The sequence below is a fragment of the Pelecanus crispus genome, chromosome 3 (genome assembly GCF_030463565.1).
Source record: "Pelecanus crispus isolate bPelCri1 chromosome 3, bPelCri1.pri, whole genome shotgun sequence".
Taxonomy (NCBI): domain Eukaryota; kingdom Metazoa; phylum Chordata; class Aves; order Pelecaniformes; family Pelecanidae; genus Pelecanus; species Pelecanus crispus.
Window position 1 is genome coordinate 29,543,826 of NC_134645.1, and position 27,220 is coordinate 29,571,045.

At 37.2% G+C, this 27,220-nt stretch overlaps 1 protein-coding gene across 1 annotated transcript; it reads left to right on the top strand.

Annotated features, from left to right (window-relative positions):
- The first annotated feature begins 265 nt into the window (after positions 1-265).
- Positions 266-26,975, top strand: CLIP4 (CAP-Gly domain containing linker protein family member 4). Its single transcript, XM_009487675.2, has 15 exons — positions 266-408; positions 3,049-3,188; positions 4,106-4,199; positions 5,107-5,268; positions 8,604-8,722; positions 10,961-11,197; positions 14,501-14,636; positions 15,077-15,217; positions 17,894-17,977; positions 21,319-21,459; positions 21,892-22,023; positions 24,160-24,283; positions 25,088-25,152; positions 25,857-25,929; positions 26,572-26,975. Exons 1-15 carry the CDS (start codon positions 276-278, stop codon positions 26,891-26,893), a joined length of 2,103 nt encoding a protein of 700 aa, XP_009485950.1. The 5' UTR covers positions 266-275; the 3' UTR covers positions 26,894-26,975.
- The last annotated feature ends 245 nt before the right edge of the window (positions 26,976-27,220 follow it).

Sequence of the window (27,220 nt, forward strand, 5' to 3'; positions counted from 1 at the left end):
GTGGAAAACTGGGGAGAAATATAATGGTTTCCGTTAAAGTTTGGCAGTGAAGTCAAAACTAGAAGTTGGCTAACCGTGACACCATATTCTACTAGCTTCTACTAATTAACTTTATTAGTTTTTAAGAATGTAATGGTAGTAATATTTATGTTTGCAAAAAGGAAAGATTTTAGTCTTGTTGCACGTTATATCTTACTACGATAGAACTAATCCAAAGTATTTCTAATGAGGTTATTTATTAAATTTTTTTTCCTCCCAGAGTGGTTTTCTAGAAGATGACCATAGAGGATCTCCCAGAACCTTCCTTAGAAGGAGATTCCCTTGTTGAAAGAGAACGGTTCTTATTCCCAAACTCTGAAACATCTGTTACTTTTTCAGTTGCTGCAGCACCAATGCCTTCAGACTGTGGTATGTACTTTTAACAGAAAACGAATTTGTGAATAGCAGAGAATAAAGTTGAATAATAAATATTAAGAGAAGCTGTCAACTCTTAGTTTATTTCTTCTTTTTGGAAAAAGTTTACTGCTTGTTAAATGAATTCTCTATGATTTTTTTTTAAAGGAAATGAAAGATGAAGACCCATGCTTTTTCTATTTTTCTTATTGCATACATTTTAAATTATAGTATCTTTTCCTTCTTCCTCTTTCTTCTGTGTGTGTGTGGCCAGATGTTTGTAGGTTTTTTAGATCTTAGTGTAGAACTGGATATTGTGTTAAGATGTAAAATTGCAGTAATTAAATGTAGTTAAGCATCTACATCACATTTAAAACCTCTAGAGTTACACTTTTTCTCGTGCTTTCAGTATGTAAACAATAGACTACAGGGGGATATTTCTGCTGGAAGTGTAGATGTTTGTGGTGGTAAGGACTGTGAAATGAATGTCAGAAAATTATAGCAAGTATCGGTGATCAGCTTTCGCAATAATGAATTGTCTTCACATGTATATATTATAATAATATTTTAAACAGGATATATAATATATTAAAATGTCACTGTAGGTAAGGATCTTCATAGGTAGCTACAATTATAATGCCTTTGAATATTGCAGAAGATGCTAATAGCATCTATATACCTTAAAAATTACTGCCTCCACCTATGTTTTTCCCATGCATTGATTGCAGCAATCAGCTGTATTCAGGAAAAATAAATACATGTAATGTTCTGTCTTTGACAGACTTGGCATTCTTGAGACCCATTTGATGAGTTAGCCCAGGTTGGAAATTTAACAGTTCCATAAAATATATTTTAGTATGTGAACATGTGTCTTTATGTGGTTTAGCCCTGTTCTCATAACTTGTCCGTCCTATTCCACTCTAAGTACTGCCATGATTTATTCCATTCTGCTTTCTTATCCCGTAGAAAAATTTTCCATTTGTCCTTCTTTAAACATTGTTGTGTTGTGGTATTTTCTAATAACACTACAATATCACTACCATCTGTCCTACTTGGTCTATGTCTGCTCGTTGAATAAAAAAAATTCCTTTTATAGGAGGTCACTGTCACCTATGTAACAGTAATATTACTGAATCTGGGTGAAGAAAGTTACACCATAACAAAGATTCTTGGTCATTACATTAAGTGCATTTATTTTTCCTTAATACAGTTGATCACTGTAATCAGTGCATGGGAAAGATAGAAGTGGAGAAAGTAATGTTTTAAAGTATCTAGATGCCATTGTCATCCTTTCGTGGAACTTCTTGTTTTAACAGATTTTCTGTAACATTTCTTTGGTTTGCAAACACTACAACTGATCACCCGTTAAGCACTTACGATGGTTATTATTAATACTTAATATATTCTCAGGTTTTTACGCTAGCATGCTGATTGTAACAGTCTATTAGAGTTGATTTCTGATACATAATTTGGTTCAGGTTCATAGCTAGAAATCTTCCTAGTAGAGTAAGAATCATGCATGTTGTGTAAGGTCATTAATCTTGTTGGCTAATTGTCTGTTTACTTCAGAGCTTTCAGCAATAGATCAGCTGTGGTTTATGCGGAAGTTAAATACTAGTAGATAAATCAGTAGATCTGGGTCAATGCATGGGGCGTAGGTAAGAAGCACACACTGTGTAGTGCTGAGGGATAAGGGGTTTGGGTTTTTTTTATATGCTAGGTGCAAATAAAAATTCATGCTAAGTATCAGTGAAGTTGTCCTTCTTTTTCATTCTTGTTGAATTAAGGCAATGGAGTTAGAGGAACTCTGGATAGCAAGGAAGTGAGTTCCATATGTGCTTTTATCTGTTAATCCAATCTAGAAGTGTGGTATGCTCTTTTTGAGGAAAGGTTATGATGATTCATCCAGAGGTAGTTTATACCACGTCATATGCCCAGATGGCTGATGCTCTATTTTACTTAACCTGCATGTCCATTCTGAGCGCCTTGTATCTGTGATTAATGCAAGCTGACATTGCACATTTATTTGAAACCTTTTTAAAAGGCAACTCCCTGATAGCTGCAGTGGGGGTAAAAGTTCAGTGTTTTCTGTGATACAGTCATTTGCTGATGACAGCAGGTTCTGCTTCCATTCCCTCTCCTAACAGCCAGATTCTTTCATATAATTTTCCAGGGTTGGAAGAAATTCCACAAATTTACAATACAGTATGTGTGTATACATGCACACACATACACCTTTGTAGCATGTGGAGGAATCACGTATGCTTTTAATCACTGAGAGATCAAGAGGCTTGTCTGTGCTTGGCAACAGCTTAGAATCAGCAGTCTTTGGCTAGCTTGAAACAAGAGTAAACCCTTATTAGCACAATCACTGCACATCTCTGTTAGCCCTTGCCTAAACTTAAAATCAGTCTTGCAGTATCATTGTATTGGTTGCTGATTCAAAGCTTTTTCAGAAGTATAAGCAAGACCTTAGTATTAAAGGAAACATAGACCAGATGTTAAAGAAAATTTTCTGAATTAACTCAACATTCTGATTTTCCAGTGTGATTAGTAGTGAAGTGACTCTCTCTGCTATTCTTTGCCTCTGAGTTTGAAAAGCTAGATGCATATTAAAACTTATAATTGTACCTAATGATTCCTTTTTTTTAACAGAGTTTTCCTTCTTTGATCCCAATGATGCAGCGTGCCAAGAAATACTTTTCAATCCCAAAACATCAGTTTCTGAATTGTTTGCTATCTTAAGGCAGTGGGTTCCGCAGGTCCAGCAGAATATTGACATTATTGGGAATGAGGTGAGGTATAAATGACGATCCTTGAATGCTTTCAGTGTTAAAGAAATACTGTGTTGACAATGAAAGAAAACAGTTGATTCAGAGGCAGAACTAATCATAAATGCAGATACGGTTTCTGCCTTTTAACAAGTAGTTACTGAGCAGTGCCTTATATTCCACATGTTGTCAGCTTTCATTTGGAAAGACAAAGATGATGGATAAAAATTAAGTATATTTGGATAGATGGTAGAAACAATGTTTCTTCTCAAAGCAGTTGTTTAGAGACCCTTCACTTTGGTGTTTCACTTTGCTACTTAGCAATGATCATAAACTCCAATATATGAAGTTATAGTGAAGCATGACCTTAAGGGCAATGTTTCCAAGGCACAAAATGAGTTAGGAACTGAAATCTTTGCAGCCTGCCATACGCTGCTTTCAGAAGACACCTTGTTTCTAGTAATTCCATCCTACTTTCTTATTTTTCTTCAGGATTACATGCTTTTCTAGACAGATGGGGAAGTATAGTAAAGATTCTTCCTACCATAGTATAACTGGGGGCTTTTTTTTTGTGTGTGTGTTGGGGGGGGGGGGGGTTGTTGAGAGATCAAAGAACAAGGGGAGTGACTTCATAAATGATGTCATTTTCGTGTTGCTCAGTTAAGCAGTTAACTTTTCAGCATGCGAAATGTATGCTAGAAGTAATAATATAAAGCTTCAAAATCTGTAAACAATGAAGGTTAGTGATATTCATATAATACTACTTATTACATTTATGCTTCTGCTCAGTTCTGCACTTACAGTCTATTCTGGCAGGCTTCTTTGTTATTAGCCATTGAAATGAATCCAGGAGTCAATATATCTGAAATAACTTACTAAATAATACTGATGTCAGAGATATGCCAGAGCTAAAATGTGCTTGTTTTCCACCTGTCTCTCAGATCATTAAAAGAGGTTGCAATGTGAATGACAGAGATGGACTGACGGATATGACTCTCTTGCATTACACTTGCAAATCAGGGGCTCATGGTATTGGTGAGTAAAGAAAAGTCATTATAGATGTAAAAACCGAATTAATTCACAAAGGCTAATCCCACCGACTATTACAGAATTTTTCCTTGCAGTAGATTTATTTTTAATGCTTGGTTTTGTCTCTTCTACTGGCCATCAGAAAGAAAGATACAGAACTGTAGCGCAGTTATGCCTGTGGCAGTTGGGAGTAAGTTGAGTTAGTGGTATAGGTATTGCAAACAGTAGTACCAGCCTAAACATGTATTTAATATAGCAAAGGCTGTTTCAGACTGAGGTACAAACTGTGGACTAAGCTACTGACAGTTTTCTTACATCAGTGAAACTAGAACGTTTAGGTGACTGGATGGTTTTGGTTTTTGGTTTCGTTTTTTTTTTTCTTTTTCTTTCACCCTGATCATGGTGGAAGAAAACAATAATCTTTGCGTTATTATGAGTACTGGAAACAAGAGCATGTTTCACTCTGTTTGAGCACCCCTATTAGGTTTTTTGTGTTGTGCTACTTTTTTGTTGACCTGAACCCAGTTCTCCGAGTTTGAACTAAATTTCTGAGTGAGGTCTGGCATAAATTAGCTTTTCTGATGTTGGCAGATCTTTTAACATAAACTTCAGCATTGTGGCGAGTAATTTTTTTTTCTTGTGTCAGGTACTAAAATCCCTGGTTTTGATGTGTGACACGTTATTTACATTAGAGATAAATAGGTAGTGTTTTTATATACTACAGTAGAGATTTCAGTCCTCTATCGTAAAGGGCAAAGATTTCTGCATCCTAATTCTAAAAAGAAAGGCATAGTAATTGTTCTGCTCTGAACTTTGAGGGTTTAACGTACATTATGTTGTTACACATAAGCATGTGCATGTTTTTTGAGATAAATAAATCTCTAATGCATATTTTACAAAATTTACCTTGCAGGTGATGTTGAAACCGCTGTAAAATTTGCGACGCAGCTTATTGATTTGGGTGCTGATAGCAGTTTACGCAGCCGCTGGACAAATATGAATGCCTTGCATTATGCTGCCTACTTTGATGTTCCAGAACTTATTAGTGTTATTTTGAAAAATGCAAAGCCAAAAGGTAGGCATTGGTACTTTTGTTTCATGTAGCTGTCTGTATTTTGTTACTCTGTTGACCCTAAACTGGTGTGTAGTGGTCTTTAAGTGTGGGGTTTGTTTATCCATTATACGTAAAAAATTTCTGATTTCTTATTCTTTTAGTCAGCCTCCCTGGTTTATTTTTCTTTTAACCTATTTTTTTTGTGCCGATTCCATTGCTGACTTTTAAACTTGAGCTTTGTACAAGATGGTAGAGAAATATCTAATAGAATAGAAAGCAAACAGGTTAATTCTAAGTTGTTGAAGGATGAAGAGAATGTATGCAGAAAACCAAAGATACAGCTATTCTGGTAAATTCTTAGGGGTTTTAAGATTCCTTAAACGTTGAGAAGTATGTTTGAAATGCTGGGAGAAGGGTAAAGAAGTGGGGATATGGCAATAGCATGTGGCAAACTAGTGACTGAAGCAACTTTGACATGCTCATTTTTCCCACTTCTCAGCTATCTGGGTGGTCATGTGTAAGGAACGGTTTGACTTCAGTGTTTGGCATAAATAGATAATATCTTTTGGAATGATAATATAAAGGATTGGTAATTGGAGCCCTATTTATACTAATGCAAATGGAAATACAGGAATGGTTCTGGACCAGAACCATTTGTTCCTAATTTGGTCAGGATATCAAAACCAGCAAGCAATTTTAATACTAAAATTTTACAAATGTTAATTTGTTCTGCTGAATATCCTTCTGATTGTGCCATTTTGCAAAATGATTAATGCCCTTTTTTAGCTAGTTGTAGCTGAAGAATCTGTCTCAAAATTCTGAAAAGCTGGTAGGTTTTTGGAGTACACAAGGCTTGCTTACCACATCTTGAATCATCATGGAGGTAACTGTTAAATGGCACTGTTATTGGTACAACATGCTTAAGAGGTAATAAGTGTATGTTGGTAACAAAAGGCAAAATAAGACTGTATGGTAGTTAAGTCCGTATCACATTTCAATGGTCTGGTCTCCATAATTTGCATCAGCAGATTAGGTCTTCTTTCAGACCTCATTTGCATTTGGTGTTCTCATCTCCTCCTGTGCAGTGCCTACAGAAGGGGTGGGAATTTGCTCAGATTTCCAAGGAAACCATTCTGGTTAAATGCCTCGGCAGTTGGCAACTCTTGGATGAGGAGATGATTTTTTTTTTTTAATCTCAGAAAATGTATAAAATTATTTGCCCTGTGACATGGAAACAGTGGATGGTCTGAATTAATAAAAAGAATAGTCTTCATCAGGCAGTTTGCAGAGAAGGGAGGATGTGCATAGAAGGCAAATATGCCTTGGATGGATCCATACTGAACTGGAGGAAAAAATGGTTGTTAATGTATAAATAACTTCTCAAGATAGTGGCATACTGACTCTGAGACACCCATTGTGAAACAGCCAGTACCACAGATGTTTCCTTTTGATTTACTCCGAAACTATTTCCTTTATTACGCTCTGCAGTTAAATTCTTTATACAGCTTTACTCCTCAATTGTTAGAACAGAGAGCTAGTTTGATCTTAGATTTTTAGAGGTTTTAAATATAAACATTGTTAAAGGCTTAAGAATTAAAAATGTTTTGTGGTGCCATTAGACAATGACTGTAACCTGCATGGGTTGCTGATGACAGACCATTGCTGCATATTAATTTCCCCTAGATAGTTTGGGGTAGTTACTGGGTAACATTTGATATATATGTGTTTCTTTTTGTCACCTGTACTGTGCCAGCTTAGACCTAGAACAAAGCTGTAACAAAACAGTGTTTAAAAGCTCCAAGCATGAAGCTTGCAAGTCTGAGGAAGTCACACTACTCTCAAAAAAAAAAAAAAAAAAAAAAAAAAAAATCTGCATGTTAAAATAGGAGTACATGCAACTGTTGCTGACTCAGTAGCTGACATTACTGATCAGTGTTTCTGCAAATTGGTTCCTATATGTGCAGAAAATACTTACTTGATAGCCTTATTAAACAGGGAAGTTTCAATGGTTGTATACAACTACACAGCTTCTACTCAGTTTTAAACTGGTAATGGTCTTTTGACATTTGATATGTAAAAGGTACATCGCATACATAGCCATCATTATGATTGCATCTTGTGAATGCAGTCTTTTTTCATGTGGGTGCCAGCTGAATTTAAAAAAGCTAAGTTTGTATTCATATTAGTGCAATTGTAAAACTGTTAAAATTTGATCCCAAATTTGTTATCTTTGATCTTTATACAATTCAGTCAATCTTTACTAGTATGTATAAAATTGGCATATCTATACAGACATGTATGTTTATATATCTTCTAGATATGTTGATGTTTTATTTGCCCCCAAAATATTACTTTAGTATAACTATATAAGGATGTTTGATACAGTTGGGTTACACTTTGTTTATCGCATTGTGAGAAGGGCTAGTGGTTTTTGGGACAGAGACTGATAGTGGAAAATACTAGGAGACTGTACAGCCCTGAGGCGGAAAGTTTTATGTTCCTCACCAGTATTTCAAATTGGAGCGTTATTGCTAATAGTTGTTGGCTTTTGGTTTGTGTATTAAATCAGCTGGCATTTTTAATTAACAGTCATATATATAGATGACTCAAACTGACATCTCCCTTGTATAGTTTAGGAGAGGAGCCAAAGACTAAATAGACATTAAAACTCCAATCTTCTGGAACAGTGATAACTTTATAGCAGATTGCAAGATATATCAGGAACAATTGATGGAAATATATATTATGCTAAATCTCTTCTAGTCAAATGCAGTGCTCCATTTTCCAAACTATCAGGGCAAGACCCTTCAGAGTGCAATTCTTTGAAAACAAAGAAATAAAAATCACTAGCTCTTACTTTGTTCTTGGCCATTAGTAATTAAATCAATGTAAAGCAGAGGTATAATCAGTTTTCCCTTGCCCCACTACCTGCTCACAAAGGAAAACAACTGGTTGAAGATGCATCTCACTTTAACATTTGACACCTAGAAGCAATAAAATATAAATATTTCTGAAACATTAGTTTACACGCAAACCTCAAGTTACTAACTTGTTAATCTTAGCACAGTAGCTTGGGCATCCTGAATAGCAACAATTTTGCAGTTAAGTCATCAGTATTACAAAATGAATGAAAGGAAATGCTCATCTTCCAGATTGGTTCATGGTATGAATAAACAGATGCAGATAAGATGGATATTCAATGTAGAATTCCTTGTCATACGCAGTTAGCACATAAATAATGGTGTCTCTGTATAAATGCTAACATAAAATGTAAAAATTAATGTCCTCTCAAGGAATCTGTAGGGTGAAATGTTCACATAACACTTACATATCTCATATGTGATGTTTAATTGCAGATGTGGATGCCACCTGTAGTGATTTTGATTTTGGAACAGCTTTGCATATTGCTGCATTTAACCTATGTACAGGAGCTGTCAAGTGTTTACTGGAACATGGAGCAAATCCTGCCTTTAGGGTAAGGAGTTAGGTTGTAGATTCACCAAAAGGTGAAAAAAGTACCTGGAAAAAACTGAACAGTCTGTCCAGGATTTTGGTTAGCTAAAAATGTGTTACATGGAGTGAGTGCCTCAGAAAAAATATTTATAACTTGTAGTGGATGATTTTTTTATGCTTTGTTATACTTGGGTGTTAAAGCTTGTGTGTTTGTGTCACAGTCTAGTTTATTAGTTCAGATAGCTTTCAGGATGTTCTTCTATTTGTTGCTTGAACTTTGTTAATACTCCTTTGTGTCTTGCAACAGTCATCATGGCAGTGGTGGATCTTTTCAGAAATACAGGAGTGCATTCTGTGTCCTCCAGAAATGCACTGTATTGCTTAGCAGTAGACTTAGTCTTAGCATAAGTAACTGATAATGAAGAAACATTAACTGCTCTGCTTACTAACCAAATAATAGGCCCGAGTTATAGTGTAAAGTGCTGCTATATGTGTCTAGCCACAAATCTTGGGTTTTGATTGTTTTCTGTGGGGATTTTGTGGTTTTGGGGGGGGGGGGGGGGGGTTGGTGGTTTTGGGTTTTTTTGGAATAGGCAGTATCTCTGTGTTCCATTTGCAAATTCAGTTGGTTTTTTTTTAATGAGAAATTATAATTGTTTTAAGGGTCTAAAAAGTCATTACTTCATGTATTGCTGATGGTGTGAAATCTTCTGGAACATCATTGTCCATACAGTTCTATATGATACTCAATCTAGATCTCTTTAAAAACACTGTTTTTCTTCTTTGGCTCGTTACTTAGTGTACGTGTTTCAAATTCTATGGCAGCTGTATGTTTTAAGAGTCTGTTGTCACAGGGGATACTGCTTTGTAGTTGCACAAGCATTCTGAGCTGGCAAAAGGTGTCTCTGCCCTTGAGAAAAGTGATCCTGCGCCACTGTGCCCACTTTTGCTGCCTTGCCTCTGCTCTGCACACTACCTTGTGTTGACAGAAAGATTTGCTGGGCACCTGGTGGGCTGAATTGTGGGACTGATCTGACGCAAACAATTGCTGATGTGATGACTAAAAACTCAAAACAAACGCCCTGCTAAATCCTGTTTTTAAGGTACTGTGACTTGAGTGGGGCTGACCTTTTACTTATGGAATGACTGTAGATTTTTAAGGAATGGTAGGTGTTTAATTCTTCAATCCCACAATAAAGTTCTGACCAGAGGCAGTGTGTAGAGTTTGCTTATATGAGGACAGCAGAGTGTAAACGCTGAGTAAGGATTATAGTTTTCTAGGGTTGAGGCAGGGAGATTTATAGGGGGCTCAGGGAAGGTTGAGCTTTTAGTCTGTTTTTTAAGGAAACAAAGCAAATACAATCTTGCTCTGTGTCATTCCCTCTTTGAGCTTCTGGTAATTTCTGAGTCCAGGGGCTCAGTTGAGACAAATTTGAAAGACTGAGGTAATTATGTTTCCACAGGCTTTGTGAAAATTGGCAGATAGGTGAAGATCCATTACTGATGCCTTTGCTGAAGAAAGCGTAGGTAGAACTTGCCATTGTAGCAGGCTGACAGCCCAACAGTGTACTTGCTATCTGGCCAACTGGCCTTGAGTTAAGGTTAGCCTGGAGGTGAGCTGGTATTCCGACAGTTCTGGCCTAGGGCGAGTGTCACATGGGACATACAGCGAATCAGTCACTGCTCACCGGGAATGGGAAGTGTTTGGAAAGGACTCTGTCCTTAATTCACCTCTGATGCAGTGGTCTGTGTCTAAATAAACCTCAACAGCTTTATTCAACTATTTATATGAGACATCAACTTTGTGTATTCTATACATGTAATATATATTAATTAAATTCTGTCTTACATTTGGAATAAGCCTCACCAAGGAGTAGATGATGCACTGGGTAAAGATAAATTCTTTGGGAAGTACTAGCATTACAGTATTGGTATTACAGACCAAAAATCTTGCTTACTTCTCTACATCTGTGTTCAGGTACAGAGATATATATACAGGTGTGTTTTTCATGTGTTCTGAGTACTAATAATGTTCTTTAGATTAAAAAATTTTGATAACTTAGCACTTTTGAAAATAAGTCACTGTAAATGGTGGTTTATATATCTAAGGATGTTTTAGCATCCTTCTTTGAAAATGTGGATGTTTTTATAGTTACTTATAGGAAAAATATCTAATGAACTTCATCAACTACTGTGGTTTTGCCTAATCAGGTTTATCTTGTCACAGCATTAAATCCTGTGCTATGTTATGTTTCTACAGAATGACAAAGGGCAGATTCCAGCGGATGTGGTTCCTGATCCAGTAGATATGCCACTGGAAATGGCAGATGCGGCAGCCAGCGCAAAAGAAATCAAGCAGATATTGCTGGATGCTGTGCCTCTCTCATGTGACATCTCAAAAGCCATGATTCCAAACTATGATCATGTCACAGGCAAGGCCATGCTTTTATCACTTGGCCTGAAACTGGGAGATCGTGTTGTTATTGCAGGACAGAAGGTACGATGAGCAAATTGATACTACCCTCTTAATTTCTGGAGAGTCAATTTATTTACCCCTTTGGAGACATACCTCAAATTTGAGGGTCTAAAACACCTTCTGGTAGGTATGAACTCTGGATGGCAGTAAGGATCTGGTTACAGAAAGTAGTAAGCTGACCAGTTATGTGTTAAAGAAAGTCACTACTTTGAAAAGCTCTTTTGACAGGCGCAGTCTGCATTTTGTATCTGTAAACAATTTTTTAAGTCTCCTATAGCACATCAGCATGGCTCAGCTTTTATTAACATTTTTGGTGTCACATCAGAATGATGGTAAAATTTACAGATTACTTTGTGAGCTGCCTGGCTTTCAGTTATGAGTATGCATTCATGCATTACCCCTGATAGTTTCCAGAAGGCAGTAAAAGAAAACTTTAATTCTGCTTAGCCTATAGTAACCCAATTTCACTGGTGCAATGCAGCTAAAATCTTTGAAGCAGTGCTGTGCCAATGGGGTTGTTACATGGTTCTGTGGAGGTATAAGAATATAGGTAGTACTGGTCCAGCTCAAATGTGAATAGCTGTCATGAAGCTACCTTGCTAGACACGTTTTAAAAAATGTATTTGAAAAATGTAACATTGACATTGCAGTTACTATTCATACCTTTTATTTGCTCTGATAGTAAGGGTTCTGAAATGATTTAAGAGCGCTAGAACTCTTTTAAAGATTTCAAATATTTTTCTGGTAAAGTATTGAAGGCATTTGTGAGCAAAATTTTATGTTTGAGTAGCTTTACTTTTAATAATTTTTCTAGTATAACTTAAGATTTGTAATTATCACAACTGAAATGTTCTAAAGTGAACTCCACTGAAAGTGCAAAGCAGCTTTCATTCTGTATTTTCATCTGGTGTATTCTTGAAATTGGGTCAGGAAAAGCAAAGGAATCGCTAGCTATGCAGCATGCATTTTAACTGAAGTACGGACAGGAAGCTGCTTATTCTTTAAAGACAGAAGTTCATGGAAGTTTCTTTTACAGAAAGCCATTGCACAGTGAAAGCAAGGGGAGATAATGTAACTGCAAATTAATGGAGGCTTTGTAGAAAGAAAGGGAAGAAATTAGTCCTCTTGTGTTTCTTTCCTCCAAGTAAGGCCCATAGAACTTTGTACTGTAATGTGCTTACCCAGCTTCCTGGCTTAAGTTACTTTTTTTTTTCCCCTTTCTCCATTGAGTATGCTATTACAGTGTTTTTTCAGAAGTTGGAAGCTGTTTTTCTGCTGCCAAAGGCCAGCAGGGCTTTCCAGCTACCTTTTTTTAAGGGAGCCAAAGCTGTCATATGGCAGGTGGAAAGGAGGAATGTGATTGTGCTTTTTGGTCTTGCTTTTCCATGCCTGCTTTCCTCCCTTCCTTTCTTTGTGTGTGAGGAGCTGTTCTGCATTACTGCCACATTGTTTCCCACCCGCTTTCTCCATTTGTCTGAATGGAGAAGTTGATCTCAGCCCTGTCTTCTCCTCTCCCCTGATACACATAAATGTGTGCAGGGTGCAGCAAAAGTGAGAACAGGATCATGAAAATGGTGCCCAATTCTTAACCTCCTCTTGGATCAGTTCTCGTTTCTGGAATAAGGAAGCTGGGATAAGGGCACTGGAATGGCAGCATTTTTACGAGCAATGTTTATGAATTCCTGTTCTCTTTCCTGCTTCTGCAGTCTCCTAACATACCAGCGTTAATGCAGCTTGAAAGCCAAGCACAGTAGATGCCAGAGGGAAAATGGATTCCTTTCTTGATTCCTACTGCACCTGTCAGTCTAGTTGTCTTACAGGGTAGAAAGCTGTGTAAGCAGCTGTTTATGTGTACATGATTTGGGGTCCCCCAGCTTCATCAGCTCATGCTCTGCCAGATTATGTGTTATCTGAATGGACACTGGATGAAATGTGAGTGCAGGGAAAACAGTTGCTGGAAGAAAACTTTTCTCCTGTTCCTTCCATGTTTCTCATGGGCGAGATGTCCTCTGCTCCTTGCCTGCACAAGTCCTAGGGCTTGTGCAGAGTTGGAGCCTCAGTTTTGCCATCTCCACCTCCAGTGTAAGATGCTGGTCCCTTCCCTCTGCTCGGTAAGTGCCCTTTGGCTGATGCCTGGAGTGTGGAGGAATCTGTTAGGCTGCTTGGCCAAGCTTCCTCCGGCTGAATTTGATCTCTGGGTTGGTAGCTAAAAAGTCTGGGTCTAGATTAGTGTGATGTACCTGCCTGTAACAATCAAGTTTAAGAGAGATCTTCAGAGTAAAAGAAGAACAGGCTCTGGGTCACATTTATTTCTTTACAGAACATTAAGAAAGAGTAGCTGGAATGTTTCATAGTAAAGCAAAAAACATGGTTTCTGTCTGTTTACTCTCTGAAGGCTGGATTAGACAGTGAAGTCATAGCAAAAAATGAACTAATAGTATTAATGTCACATGAGATAATGAAAACTGAGCAACTGAAAGATCAAAGGTTTTTTACTAAAACTAAAAATCAAATATAAAAATGAATTTAAATCAGTGTTAAATGCATCTCTGTTAGTTATTCCTCCCTCGTTTGGTTGAAGTGTGTGAGCTTATAGTATATATTTGTGGAGGCTGAGATCCACCAGCAAGACCGGTCTGTCTTGATATTCTTGATATACTTATCTGTTCAGAGTCTACACAGTATATATTGAAACAGCAAAAAAAAAGTTACCACACTTGCTGGATTTTTAAATTCTGTTTAATCATGAGGAGGGGAATAAAAGACTTAGGAATTTTTTCCAAAGAAAAAGTTAAGTATGCTCTGAAGTTTACCCTTTAACCTTTGCAATATATATTTTAAAAAAAAATGTAATTATATGTACATATTTATGCACACACAGATATATTTATAGAATTTTTTATCTAGTATTTCCATAGAATCTGCAATTCAGCAAGGTATCTAGCCATAATTTTGGAACTATTGGTGTAGAAGACACTGAAAGTAAAACTTCTTGTTGGGCATATACTCCTGTACCTTGCTGTCTTGGAGTTGTATTGTGCAGTGGTGCTTACTGTCTAATTCTTGTCTGTTATGAGATCTGTCAATAATCACTGCTTTTGTTTAATACAAAATATACGCAGAAAGACTGATACTTTGGGAAATGCATTGGCTGGCATTGAAAGATAGGAATGTCAATAATCAAGGGAGATTGTTACGGTTGTATTTCTCTGTTCTGATCAAAAGCTTGCAGATGACTTGCTGTCTCCTTTGTAATCTATACTATGTTCTCATAAACAATGCCTGTTTAACAAAGTCATTCTGTGTTGATGCTTTTTGCTTTAGGTTGGTACACTAAGATTTTGTGGCACAACGGAATTTGCCAGTGGCCAGTGGGCTGGCATAGAGCTGGATGAACCAGAAGGAAAGAACAATGGAAGTGTTGGAAGAGTCCAATACTTCAAGTGTGCACCGAAACGAGGTATAACCTTTAATTTTTTCTTATGTTTTTTTAAAACCTGAATTTTAAAAAAAGTCTTGGAAGATATGGACCGTTTGGGAGAATAAAACCAGATAACAAATTCTGTCGCTTTTCTTTTTAGTGCTTGCTTTGTTCATTTTATTGATTCTTTTAACCGTTCCTAGTGTTTTGGCTGCAACTATTTGCAAAACCACTGAAACAACCAACCAGTCAACATTTCTGGTTATTATTCCTGAATTACTCTGTTCGAGTTGCTTGATAAGCCGTTTGGTTTCACTCTTCATTTGAGCTAGTCCTTCCTACCCTACAAGTGCTTTGACAGCGTAGCAAGCCATGAAAAAAACCCCTAAATTAATTGATGCAAGAGATGGTTACCAGAGAGTTTTGTTGCATTAATATTGCTGCTGGTTCTTTTTTGGCACATACAATTTTCTCTCTAGGTATCTTTGCACCTCTTTCTAAAATAAGCAAGGCTTCTGATCACAAAAAAACCTCCATACGAAGTTCTTCCATGCGGTCTTCACCTTTGGTCAAATCCAAGAAAATAGATGTGACGCACGTAACTTCCAAAGTGAATTCTGGTGAGTATTTTCTTGTATGTTGAGACACTATCAAGATACTAATCTTCAAGAATTAGCAACAATTATGTAAATCTTGGTATTAAAATACTTTTTTGGAATTAGTTCATCACTTGGGATGAGAAGGTGGTATTTATTAACTACATGTTCTCATTGTTAGAAATTCAGTAGCCTTTAAACTAGTACTGGAAGGACATTGTGTGTAGTTGCTTAGTGATTATAGGGATCTGATGTACTAATAGAAGCCTTTATATACTCTATTAAAACAAAAAGTTCACAGCATTTATTCTCGAGCCTTTAAAGTAATTTCTGGCTGGCTGTGATATCAGTTAAATGTCTACACTTAACGTGATTTCATTTACTAAGATCTTCCTGGGTAACTTGAAACATCTCACTGAAATCAGTGGAAATCTAGAAACTAATGTATATACAACTTTATGTGTAGAAATTGAAGAAATTTAATGTATTTTCTGGCAAAATGATCAAGGAACTATTTAACTGATTGTGTTTTATCTGCTCATTAAGTTATCCGAGTAAAACCGGACGCAAATTAGAAGAGAAGGCGTGTCCTTGTAATATGGCCTCGGTCTACTGATTGAAGTTACTGGCTCAGTCCCTGGCTCTGGCTTAGTCTTTTAGTAATTTATTCAAATTACTTAATCCTTCTGTGTAAGTTCCCTCCTTGTGAAGTAAGAATGAAGCATCTTTTCTGTCCGTTTAGGTTCCAAGATGTTTGGAGTACAGACTCTTCCCTGCTGCGTGCAGGGACCACCATGCATAATCTGGCCGCGTGGCTGGCTGGCTACATAATAATGTCATTAAATATATTACATTAACGTTTCTTTTGCCTTTCGAACCCTGTTTAGGTGACTCATACTAAGGCAGCACAGCTTAAGGGATGGAAGATACGTACACATTCTCATCAAATTTCCTCAAGCACACTAAAACTCTCCACTCTTTACTAGTAATACACAGGGTATAGAAACAGTGTGCCAGGCTGGTAGAAGAGATGCATTTTGGCTGCATTTTGGATGATTTATGTAACTCTTCTCTACATAGATTGAGGGCGAAGTAAGGCCTAATTATGTATATTTACAGTTAGCACAATTTACAAATAGCACAAGCTATTTATAAACGGATGTCCTGCATAAAAAGCTTCTCAGAATAATCGGTTTGTTAGGAGTATTGCTCAAGACCAGATCTAAGCTGACTTCTTTTGTTAAATATTTTTCAGTGTTAGATTCAGTTTGTTGTGAACTGTTTGTAACTCATTAAACTATAATGGAAAGGATTGTTTCCTTTGTCACAGACGGTGTGTTCCGGACAGTTTAGTCATAAACTGCCTCTTCTGTCATAAAGGTGCATTTGTATCTCTGTAAATTTTAAACATTTGATACTTGCTTTAGGTAAAAATCAGAGTGAGTTATCCATCACCTGCTCGGCAGAGCTTACATCCACTAACAGTAATCCGGAAGCTGCCGTTTGTAAGATGTTCCTGTGTTGAAAGGTCCATTAGAATTAATGTGCCTGGCTGATTCACTGGCTGGAGTGGGAGGATAAAGCTGCAGAGGCAGAACTTTGTTTTGCAGTGTTTACGTGCATTACCGGACTTTGTTTTGCAGTGTTTACGTGCATTACCGGATTACATCCCTTTCCCTTAAACTTCATTCCTGCAATACACTGGTTTGTAATGATCCAAGAAAAATTACTACGCTTTTTGTAGCTATGGCTATAAGCTGCAAAGTAAAATGTAATACTGTATAGAGATTTTCAAATTTGATTTGTTTCTACTGGATTTGAATAATCCATCAGACTGGTGATAATAGGTCTTTTTCAGGTTTTTAGAAAAAGGATTACTGTGATCAAATTGAGAAGTGTGTTACCAGTCAGAAACACTAGTTTTTTGATCTGATGCCTTAATGGCTAAACCATAAAATTTTGGAAAATATGGTACATGTGCAAACTAGTTCAGTCCCTGTAGCTGAATTAAGCCGAGAGATGTAGTTAAGTAAAAAAGATGGGATTTTTCTTTCACGACAGGGAGGGGATAAATCATAGATAAGCTTGTTCTTCGTTGAGTTAGGGTAGGAAACCGTCAGAAAAGCAAAATGACTGTTCACAAATTATAACTTAGGTGGCAATACTAGTTCACGTGCATATCACAACATTGCTGCTCTAAGAGTTAGGCTTTTAAAAATTGTATGGCATACTTAATTATTTATAGACTGAATGAAGACTTGGTCTCAGATCTCTCTCTCAAAACTTTTATGTGTAATCTTTAATGCAGAAATTGTGAAATTAATCATAGTGAATGGTATACCTTAGGTACTATAAAAGTGAATGTTGTGTATATAATAGATGTAAATGTTTGAAAGATTTAAGTAAAACTCCTTCAATATAAACATTAATATTTTGCAGACAACTTGTTTATTGTTTGGCAAGATAGTTTGGACTGTTTTAATGTGTTAGAGGGTTTAATGTCTGTGCTTATCCATCAAAACAATTCTTCAGTCTTGTTTTACCCATTTATCAAGAGTCTAAGGAACTGTACAGTTTTATCTGTTTTAGCCATGCATCCACTAATCTGCAAACCTGTCAAATTGTTTTTGTACGACTTCCCTGTAAAATTATTGCTTGTTGTTAGGATGTATATTTTTAATTGTATATATTCTTTTATAGGTCTAAATATGGCAAAAAAAGACAGTGCTTCTGAAACCAACTTTATGGCTGCTAACAGGGGAAAAACTGTACCTGTGAAAGACGGTAACTGAATTTTTTTTTATTTTCTAACATCTTGAGAAAAACTTTGGGTAGGGCAGAGGAAGTATTATTACTGCCTTACCTCTCTAAAAGTCCTGTATCTATGCCATAAAAAAAAGTTGCCTTGGCTGTTTGTATTCAAGTCCCAAGCAGGCTGTACACATTTAGTTTACTAGGAGTAATTTGTGTGGATGTTTGGCTGGCACTCTGTGTTGGTTTGGTGACAGCTTCTATCCAAATACCATAGACAAGAATATAGACAAGCCCTTAAAGCTGAAAGCTGTCTCTTAGTAAATGATCTTACAGAGGATCTGCAGAATTACCTTCTTAGGGAGACCTTTCGCCCTTTATCATTACTGCTTAGGTTTTGATGAAGAACTGTGCATGTGTGCTGTTGGAATTTTTATTCTTTCCTATATCTGTATGTTCAAGCTTGTATCATAAAGTGTTGTCATCTAACAGCCCTTAACAGTCTTGGCATTGTATCATGGAAGACTCATAATAACACACTTCAAATATGAAAAATGAAACTCTAGCTTTTTAAAAATGTTCTTTTACATATGAATCATTCTCTGTGATTATCTACTTTCAGAATTGGATAGTGACTTTTACTGCATCAGTATTTTGTGTGCTGAACTTTAAACATCAAGGGACCTCACTTTCAGGGGTGTCTTTAACAAACCGTAAAAATTGGGTCTCCATTGAGAGTTTTGTCCATAGAATCATACTACAAGTGTTGGTAAAAGCACTATTTCTTAGGAATAATTTGAAGTGTGACTTTGAATATACTCTTTTTGAAGAAAAGCATCTTTTTATGTCCTCCATCAGTGAACAGTTGTGAGGAAAAGACTTGGGGAAGAGACCAGTGTAAGGCATTTAAGCACTGTCCTATATGATACTTTTTCAGAGGTGAGCTAAAAAACTTTTGTAGACAGAGGTTTCCAACATTTTGTTCATGGAGGGCACTTAATGGCTTGTTCTTCACGTTCTGGTCACACAATGAAATTAATTGGCAGTATAGTGTCTCAGTTTGATGGATACACTATGATAGCCACAATTAATAGGACTCCAATGGCTTTGCAGGCTGTAAGTGATGTGGAGTGAAGCCTCGTTGGGATCTAGTGGTTTAGATGATACTGCCATAAGGCAGGTGCAGAACCTTTAGGAAAATCCAACATCCAACTTAGAAAGCAGCTGTCAGTGGTTCTTTGTCGAACAGGAAGGCTGTTTCAGCTTGGGGTTTTCCTGGAGTTTGTAAAGAGCCTGGTGGGTTGGGGTTTTTTTTAATATTTTTTTTTTTTTTTGACACTAGGGATAGAGAGTCTGTTCATGAAATATGCAGATGATGCCTGGCAGATAGTTGATTGGCTTAATATTAAAAAAAAAAACCCAAGCCCCTGCCCAAAAACCCTTGACAAATTGGAAAAAAGATCTTGGGGGGGGAAAAAAGATGCAGAAGAGTAAGGACAACTATGAAGTTATGTAGCAAGGGTGAAACAGTCAACTGTGTAGATACACCCTGGGAACGAGATGCCTGATAATGGTTTTGTAGAAAAGGACATGGGGATATTGAGTATTACAAAGTAAACGTGAGTCATCTATGTCATGCTGTTGCAAAAGGAGCAACATACTGAACATATAAAAAGGAGTGTCAGCCGTGAGATACACAAAGCAACCTGGGTGCTTTAATTGGCACAGGTAAGGCCTCAGCTAAAACACTGCATCTAATTTTAGACACTGCATTTCAAAAGAGATGGGAATCAACTGGAGAGAGTTCAGAGAAGACACCACAATAACTGGAGGTATAAAACATGACTTAGGAGAAAAGACGGATGGAATTTGTGATTGTGTGATTAAAAACCAGAAGATTAAAGGGATAGAACAGGAAGCTTTCAGATACAAAGAACAGTATAACCCCCTCTGCATGTGTAACGAGAATAAGAAATCTTGAGCTAAAGCTGTGATAATTTAGGTTTTATATTAGGGGGAAAAACCCCTCTAACAGTACAGGTAATTATGTGGTGAAACATATTGCTGAGGAATTCCCGAGATCTCCCTGATGGGAGGTTTGTAAGAAGGGGTCAAACACTCACCGGGCGGGAGTGATAGCACAAATAGTTGTTTTGCCTGATGGAAGAGGAATGCATTATAGGACTTGCTGAAGTCCCTTCTGCTTTTCCTTCTCTCACCTCATGATTTCCCACAAAATGAAGTGTTTAACAACTGTTTAGTTTCTTTTTGTTTCTGTATTGCTGCATCAGCAGTTTTTGTTGCATTCACGTAAAAGTGCTCGGTGGTCTGGCCTCCAGTGAATCCATCGCTGGACTGACTTCTAAATATGGACTTGTAGTATGTGTTCACAAACGCACGCGTGTATTTTATGCCTTGGAGTTGAATTTTGCTGGTTTAGTCACCAGTTATTTAGTAATTTGCATTTTCTTCATTGTAGCACAGCTGCAGCCAATATCTCAGTCTTTAGATTTCTGTCCCCAGATAACTAAGCTTTTGCTTTGACCCACTGCATTTGCCTTTCTGCAGTTTTTTACTGTTTTGCCAAATTGGAGGATTAAATTATATTGAACACGCTAACCCTGTGTCGATGTTGAGGTGCTTTGTGAAAACTAATGAATTAAGCCTCTCAGAATTCTGGAAAGTTTGATAAGCAATATTATATTAGTTTTTCACATTGAGAAACTGAGGCATAGGCATGTCTTGCTGTACTCCGCCTTATTTTGGGTAGAAAGGGGTAGGAAAGGGGAGAACTGGGGAGAGCCTTGAAAAGGAAGTAGGAAAGCTGAACATAAGTCTTATCGGACAGTTTAGACATCAGGGTTTGCAAATGGAGATAAAAGTGATTTATTTCCCATTCTTATTTTATAGTACAGATTTTAATATTAATACAGTATGTAATGGAATATGGCAGGCTTTAATCCAGACAATAATTCACTCGCATAATATCACCTTCCTTCCACTTCTCATCAACTCTTTCATAGGCTGGATGCTGAAAGTGTGGTGGTATGATCTCTTATTACTAAGGCTCCCATATTTTAATAAATATGCTTGGGACCGTTTAGAAAAATTTTGAGTAACAAAAAAGGGGGTTTTGAAGACCTCTTCCAGCACTAAACTATCACCTTATTCCCAAGGCAGGGTCTGATGCACCTATGTCATTCCTGACATTTGTGTAAATGCTGCTTAACAACCTCTAATTTTGCCTCTTTACTTTGTATTCTGCCCGCTATGGAGAACAGATAACTGCCTGCCTACAGAAACTTTCCTTTCTGCTTAATGTGTCCTTTTCCAAATATGATCACTGAAGGACTATTTCCATTTATGTCTTTTAGGTTTTCCTGTGTACAGCAGCTCTTCCTCTTCTACTACCTCCTTGGAAGGCAAACAGAATTACTGCAAGAAGCGGAACTCAACTAGCAGCAATAAAAAAGCAGTGACTAGAGTGTCTTCTGCCTCATCTAAAATTAGTGCTGGTATGGTCTGGTTTATTGGAGTGTGTTTTCACAGGTGGAAGTTTACTGCTGTATTGAATACTTAGGTAGAGCTACTTGTGCTGTTTCAGAATCTGAGATCAGTCAAGAAAGACACTTGGGAAGTAGCTTAACCATAAACTTGTTTGGCAACTTTTAAAAGATTTTTAGAACAGCTTCAAGAGGAAAACTGTTCTTGTAGTTGGTCACTGTACCTTTCAACTGCAGAGAAAAGGCTGTAGTCCACAGGTTTCATGCTGAAGCAAAGCAATTCTTTGTCTAAGCAACATTTGCAGAGTGTTGCCATGTGTTAAAGGTACCCTGTGTTAAAGATGTATACTCTGTTTACCAATCAGTCGGCTCACTATTTAAGACTTTCTTAAATTTTAAAGATAGAATGTCACTAATTTCAGATCTTGTTCTTCTGTTGAACAGGGTTGTATAGTTCTCCAGCTACACGGAAAAATCCTTTTGATGAAGGAGAAATTCGGGTTGGAGACAGAGTACTGGTGGTAGGACAGAGAACGGGCACTGTTAGATTTTGTGGGACGACAAAATTTGCACCAGGTATTTGCAATGCTCTTTGTGTGTGTTGTAGAATCAATATGGAGTTGCTTACATGTGAGCACATGAACATTAAGAGAACTCCATCTTTTTCCTCACTCCCTCCAAAGAAAAAAAAAAATCTAAATTTACTGCTTTGTTTCAAAGTTCTTTCCCTCTCCTATGTTTCATTGAATATTTTTTACTTTAATGCAACTGCCAGAAAAAAATAATGGTTTAAAATGTGGCTTTTACTTGTCCACTAACACGGCTTAATTAGAATGTTGAAATTGTAGGTATTGTTACAAAGCTTTCTGAAAGTCCTCAGTTTAGTCTCCAAAGTGGTATATACTTTATTGAGATCACATGCCTTTACTCCTTTACTCCTTTTTGACACAGCTCATCTCTTGCAATATTATCATGTCATATACCTGTCTCATTCTTATCTTCTTGGCATCTTTAAGAGGGTAATTGTGAACATTTAAATCTTAACTAACAAACCTTTAGGTCACAGGACAGATGAAAAGTTACAGGCATCTCAAAAAGCCCCAAACTCTACCACCACTTTCTCAACCTTCTCCCTTTCAGCTCCTCCCTCCCTTGCCCTTGCTAAAAAACACATTGCAGTGAAGCCAGGTGTTTTCAAATGGAAGTGAGTTGTTCTAAATTGTGGAAGCTAATTTCTGAATACTGGTTTTTTGTAACCAAATCCTATGTTCTTTATGTCCTTACCTATAATCTTCTTATTGCAAGAATAATGCAAAACCAGTTGGTAAGTATTGGTGTAAGTACCTAGTTTAAATGTGGTCTGTTCATGGATACATAAGCAGCAGTGCTCCATCTTGACACTTGGTGGCATCAATATGAAAAAAAAAAAAGAATGTTAGAATGACAGAATGCGAGATTGTGGTACAAGTCATGTACTTTTTTCATTCTTGCCCCTTTCCCCAATTTCATTGTAGGCAGTCCTTGCTTAAGATACTGCAGTTAACTGATTCTGCACTTTCATGTGATCACTCTTACCTTCATGTTGTTGCTTACAAAGTAAACAATGAGAAAAGGACTGGTTTTCCAAATTGACTGTAACAAGTGTAAAATCAGCTGTTTGACAATGTAAGTCTCCTCCCTCTCCCCCCAAGTTAGGGAACAAAATTTTTTTGAGACAAACACGGTCTGGTAAGAAGTGAGGATGGAAAGGTCACAAATCTTCACCATTTGCAAAACCAGTAATTTATAGAAAATGTAACAGATGCATTTTTAAGTAAGTATCTGAATTTTAATAGGTATCAAAGCTCGGGAAGTTACCCAAACTTCATTTCTTTTGCTGCAATGCAGATCTTTATTTAATGCTAAAAACAGGAAGGGGAGAACTTCTGATGTACTGAGCCCTTCTAATTCATAAGCTGTCATTCCTGCATTTCTTGAGCTGATAATTAGCCTCAGTACCAAGTGACTTGAATTAAATTTGAATCTTTTGGGGATGGCTAGCATAAGGACTGCTAATGGAGTATGAAATTTAGCACCTTTACATAATTAGCTCACATTTATCACAGGTTATGAATGATCAAGCTTATTAACATCTTGATGCCTGTTCAGTGTTCTGTATGAGATGAATTGCTGGCCAGTTCTTACACCCTTCCCTCGATATCATACAACCAGCCTTGCAATTTGTATTAATTATAACTTGCTAGATGGAGAGAAGGAATGAATTAATATCAAAACTTTAATTTTACTGTTGATGATCTCAGATGAGGCATAAACCATGTGGTCAGAGGCCTAAAGAGGGAAACTTGAACCACCACTGCTCTTCTTTCCTATCTCCTTTTTGTCAAATAGCTACTGTTCTATTCAGTAACATTCTGTTCAGCTTTAGTATATATATCAAGGGGTTTACTTTTTCTGTATTTATTACAATGTCAATAATTTTCTCAAAAGCATATAAAAATGCTGAGATAATTAGGTTTATTATGATACAAATTTTTGCATAGTTACATAGATAATAATAAATATATATATTACAAAAAAACCTATCTAGACAGTTTCTAACTAGAAACTGTTTTCCTTGATGTGGATGAATGCCAACTGTACCAACTGTCTAAATGAAGAAAAGCCTGTGGTGTTTTGTTTGAAACACCATGATTTTACTGTTTTGAAATGTAGGATTCTGGTGTGGAATTGAATTGGACAAACCTCACGGGAAGAATGACGGTTCTGTGGGAGGTGTTCAGTACTTTAGTTGTCCTCCCAGATACGGTATATTTGCACCACCATCTCGTGTACAGAGGTAAGCACTGGAGCTGTTGAAGCTGTTGTAATATTTGTGTTGCCAAACGCTTTCTTAATACATTTCCAGTGGGAAGCAAAGTTTTGCAGCAGGTATGGAAGAAATAAATGTTTTCTTCTGCTAATGGAAGATTATAACCTCCATTAAAAACCTGGTGGGTTTTAGATCAGCTTTTTGAAAGCAGAGTATAAATTGGAAATGCAGCTCCCCCTGTTTCTCTTGCAGTCACTTTCAAGTATTTTCATTCCAGGGCCTCCGTTTCTGACACAGTCTGTGTTCATTAAACCTTACTTTCATGACCCAATCCTGATGCGCTGTGTTAAATTTGGTTATAAAAGGAAGTTGCCCTTGGACATGACTGGAAATACTATTCTCATTCCAGCTAACAGCACAGAGGAACCAAAGCGTCCACCACTTTGTTGTAGTCTCTTCGTTCGGTTTCAGGAAGAACATCCGAGGAATGCTGTGCTCTTTCCTCCTGTATTTTTATCTAGATACTCTGCCAGACATGTTCTTGCTTTTCTTTCCCTGAATATCCTAGCTTAGCCAAACTGTTAAAGAACTTGCCTCAAAATTATACATGCTCTCTTGCTGAGTAAAAGACAAGTAACTTGAATAAACTAGTTTGCTCCAGGCACCTCTTACATACCAGCCTGATGACAACTGAAACGTTAGTGTCTCTTTGGGGTGGGTGGAGAAGGGAAGGAATCAGAACTTAATCAACATTTGACAAGAAGAACTCCAGCAGTAGGGTTGTTCAGAGTTGAGTTGAAATGACTCCTGCATTGTGCTATTGCTTTTCAGACTAACAGGTTCTCTGGATTCTCTCACAGAGACTTCATCGAGCAAAATAAATCGCACTTTTCCAGGTAGGAGCGTAAGACTGTGTTTTGTCTTAGGTAGCCTACCGCAGGCTACCATGCTACAACCAGAACCTACTGCACAAAGGCCACTTCTCTGAGAGCACAATCGAGGAACCCGAATGCCAGCCAACAGTCTGGCTGGTCCCTTCCTACAAATGTAGCCTGCAGCAGGAACTGTGGAGTGCTGTGTTGTTATTAACCCTGTGCTGGCAGAAATAATTATGTCAGAGTTAAGATTGTTGACCCTCTTCCCTTATTACTGTATTGCATTCGTCCCTTATTACTGTATGGTATGCTAATCAGAGTTAACCATAAATTGAACATGCTCCTTAATCTACATTTTTACATTGATGAAGTGTAGGGAGGGGTCCATATGCAATTACTAAAACTTCTGTGAGATACTTGAAACAGTTATTTTTCTTTTTCCTTACCTAAGGTTTTTGTGAAAAGGTTGCTTCAAATTACCCGTGTTTGGTTTGTTTAATTTCATTTCTGTCCTCTGAAAATTTGAACGTGGTTATGGACACTTACTTTCATGAGAAGTTTCATCGCTTAATTTCCAAATTGGACGAGAGAATGTGTAGCAAATGTAGTGGAAGCAGTATAAAAAAGCCCACAAAGAATATGAGTTCATAAAGGTTTGGGGTTTGTTGTGTGGATTTTTTTTTTTTTTTTTAAGTCCTACACAGCTTATTAACCTTTCCACTTAGGTTTTAGACGCAGTCTAAGCACCACTTCTGCATCTTCACAAAAGGAGATAAACAGAAGAAACTCCTTTGTTAGGTGCGTGTCTTGAGTTTTAAATGTTTGGGTGGGCTGGCTGTTAGCTTTACTGTTTCTTGGTCAAAAGAAAATCTTTATGCATGTTTAATATCGAAATGGTCATTTTTTTTTTTCTTCCAAAATGGACCAGTAGTAGACTATTTTTCTGTGGGTATCCCAGAATACAGTCCGTGGATGCAGGTTGCCATTAAAATTGTTCTCCAGTCATTCATCACTGCATATTCTCCAAATTCTTGTATTTTCACACAGCTGGGTGAAGTTCAGAGGGTCTTGTTAAAGGACTTCACTTTGTCCTGGTGATCCTGACTGACCATTGCATGTTAAAAGTTGTTTTGGCTAAACTCTTTCAAGCCCCAAATAAAATGCTTCATAGTGCTTAATTTACCAATACTATCACTCTACAGCAAATACTGTAGATCCTAGTATCAGGTGAAAGGAAATTGATTTGCCAAGTATTTCAGGCTGCCATGTGTACTAGCCTGTTAATGTTATTACATGTTTTGAGCTTGTGCACTAGCAAAACCAAATTTTTTTTAAAAGGGAGTTGAGTTTTTTTTCCATGCACTTCACTGAATTATAGATTTGCCATGGGCGTTTTGTAGAAACCAGACTACTTTTTTTCCTCCCCATTTTTCCAACCAGATCCAAGAGCTCTGTGTTACGGCGCAGCTGGAGTAATACCACTACAGCTAACACCGAGGGACCAGTGAAGCTGCACGAGGGCTCTCAGGTTCTTCTGACCAGCTCCAATGAAATGGGGACAATCAGGTACATTGGTCCTACAGACTTCGCACCGGGGATATGGCTCGGACTTGAACTTAGAAGCGCGAAGGGAAAGAATGATGGCTCTGTGGGGGAAAAGCGCTATTTCACCTGCAAGCTGAACCACGGGGTCTTAGTTCGACCTAGCAGAGTAACCTATCGTGGGATTAACGGGGCAAAACTTGTAGATGATATTTGCTGAGCCAAAATGTGCCCGTACAATAGGAAATAAGTATTTAAAGCACACAAGACCCCATCTAGAATGCAAACTTGTTTTTAAATTATTAAATCTGCATTTGCGTTTTCCATATATATATATAAAAAAGTATATATGTATGTGTGTGTATATATAAAACATATATTTTAATATATATAAATATATATTAAAAACATATATAGATTAAAAAAAAAGTTCAGTCGCATTAAGAAGTGAAAGCACTGTTCTGTTTCTCTTAGTGAAACAGCCCTTGCCTGGGAAGGTTATTGCAAAAGCATCTTGGGTTTGAGATGCTGTATTGTTTGAATAATG

What these genes read in the sequence shown, in the direction of transcription:
- CLIP4 (XM_009487675.2), top strand. Translation starts at nt 276, where the DNA reads ATGACCATAGAGGATCTCCCAGAACCTTCCTTAGAAGGAGATTCCCTT. An exon ending in TTGACATTATTGGGAATGAG is followed by an intron (nt 3,189 to 4,105) that starts GTGAGGTATAAA and finishes CCTGTCTCTCAG; the next exon opens with ATCATTAAAAGAGGTTGCAA. An exon ending in AACTGTACCTGTGAAAGACG is followed by an intron (nt 17,978 to 21,318) that starts GTAACTGAATTT and finishes TATGTCTTTTAG; the next exon opens with GTTTTCCTGTGTACAGCAGC.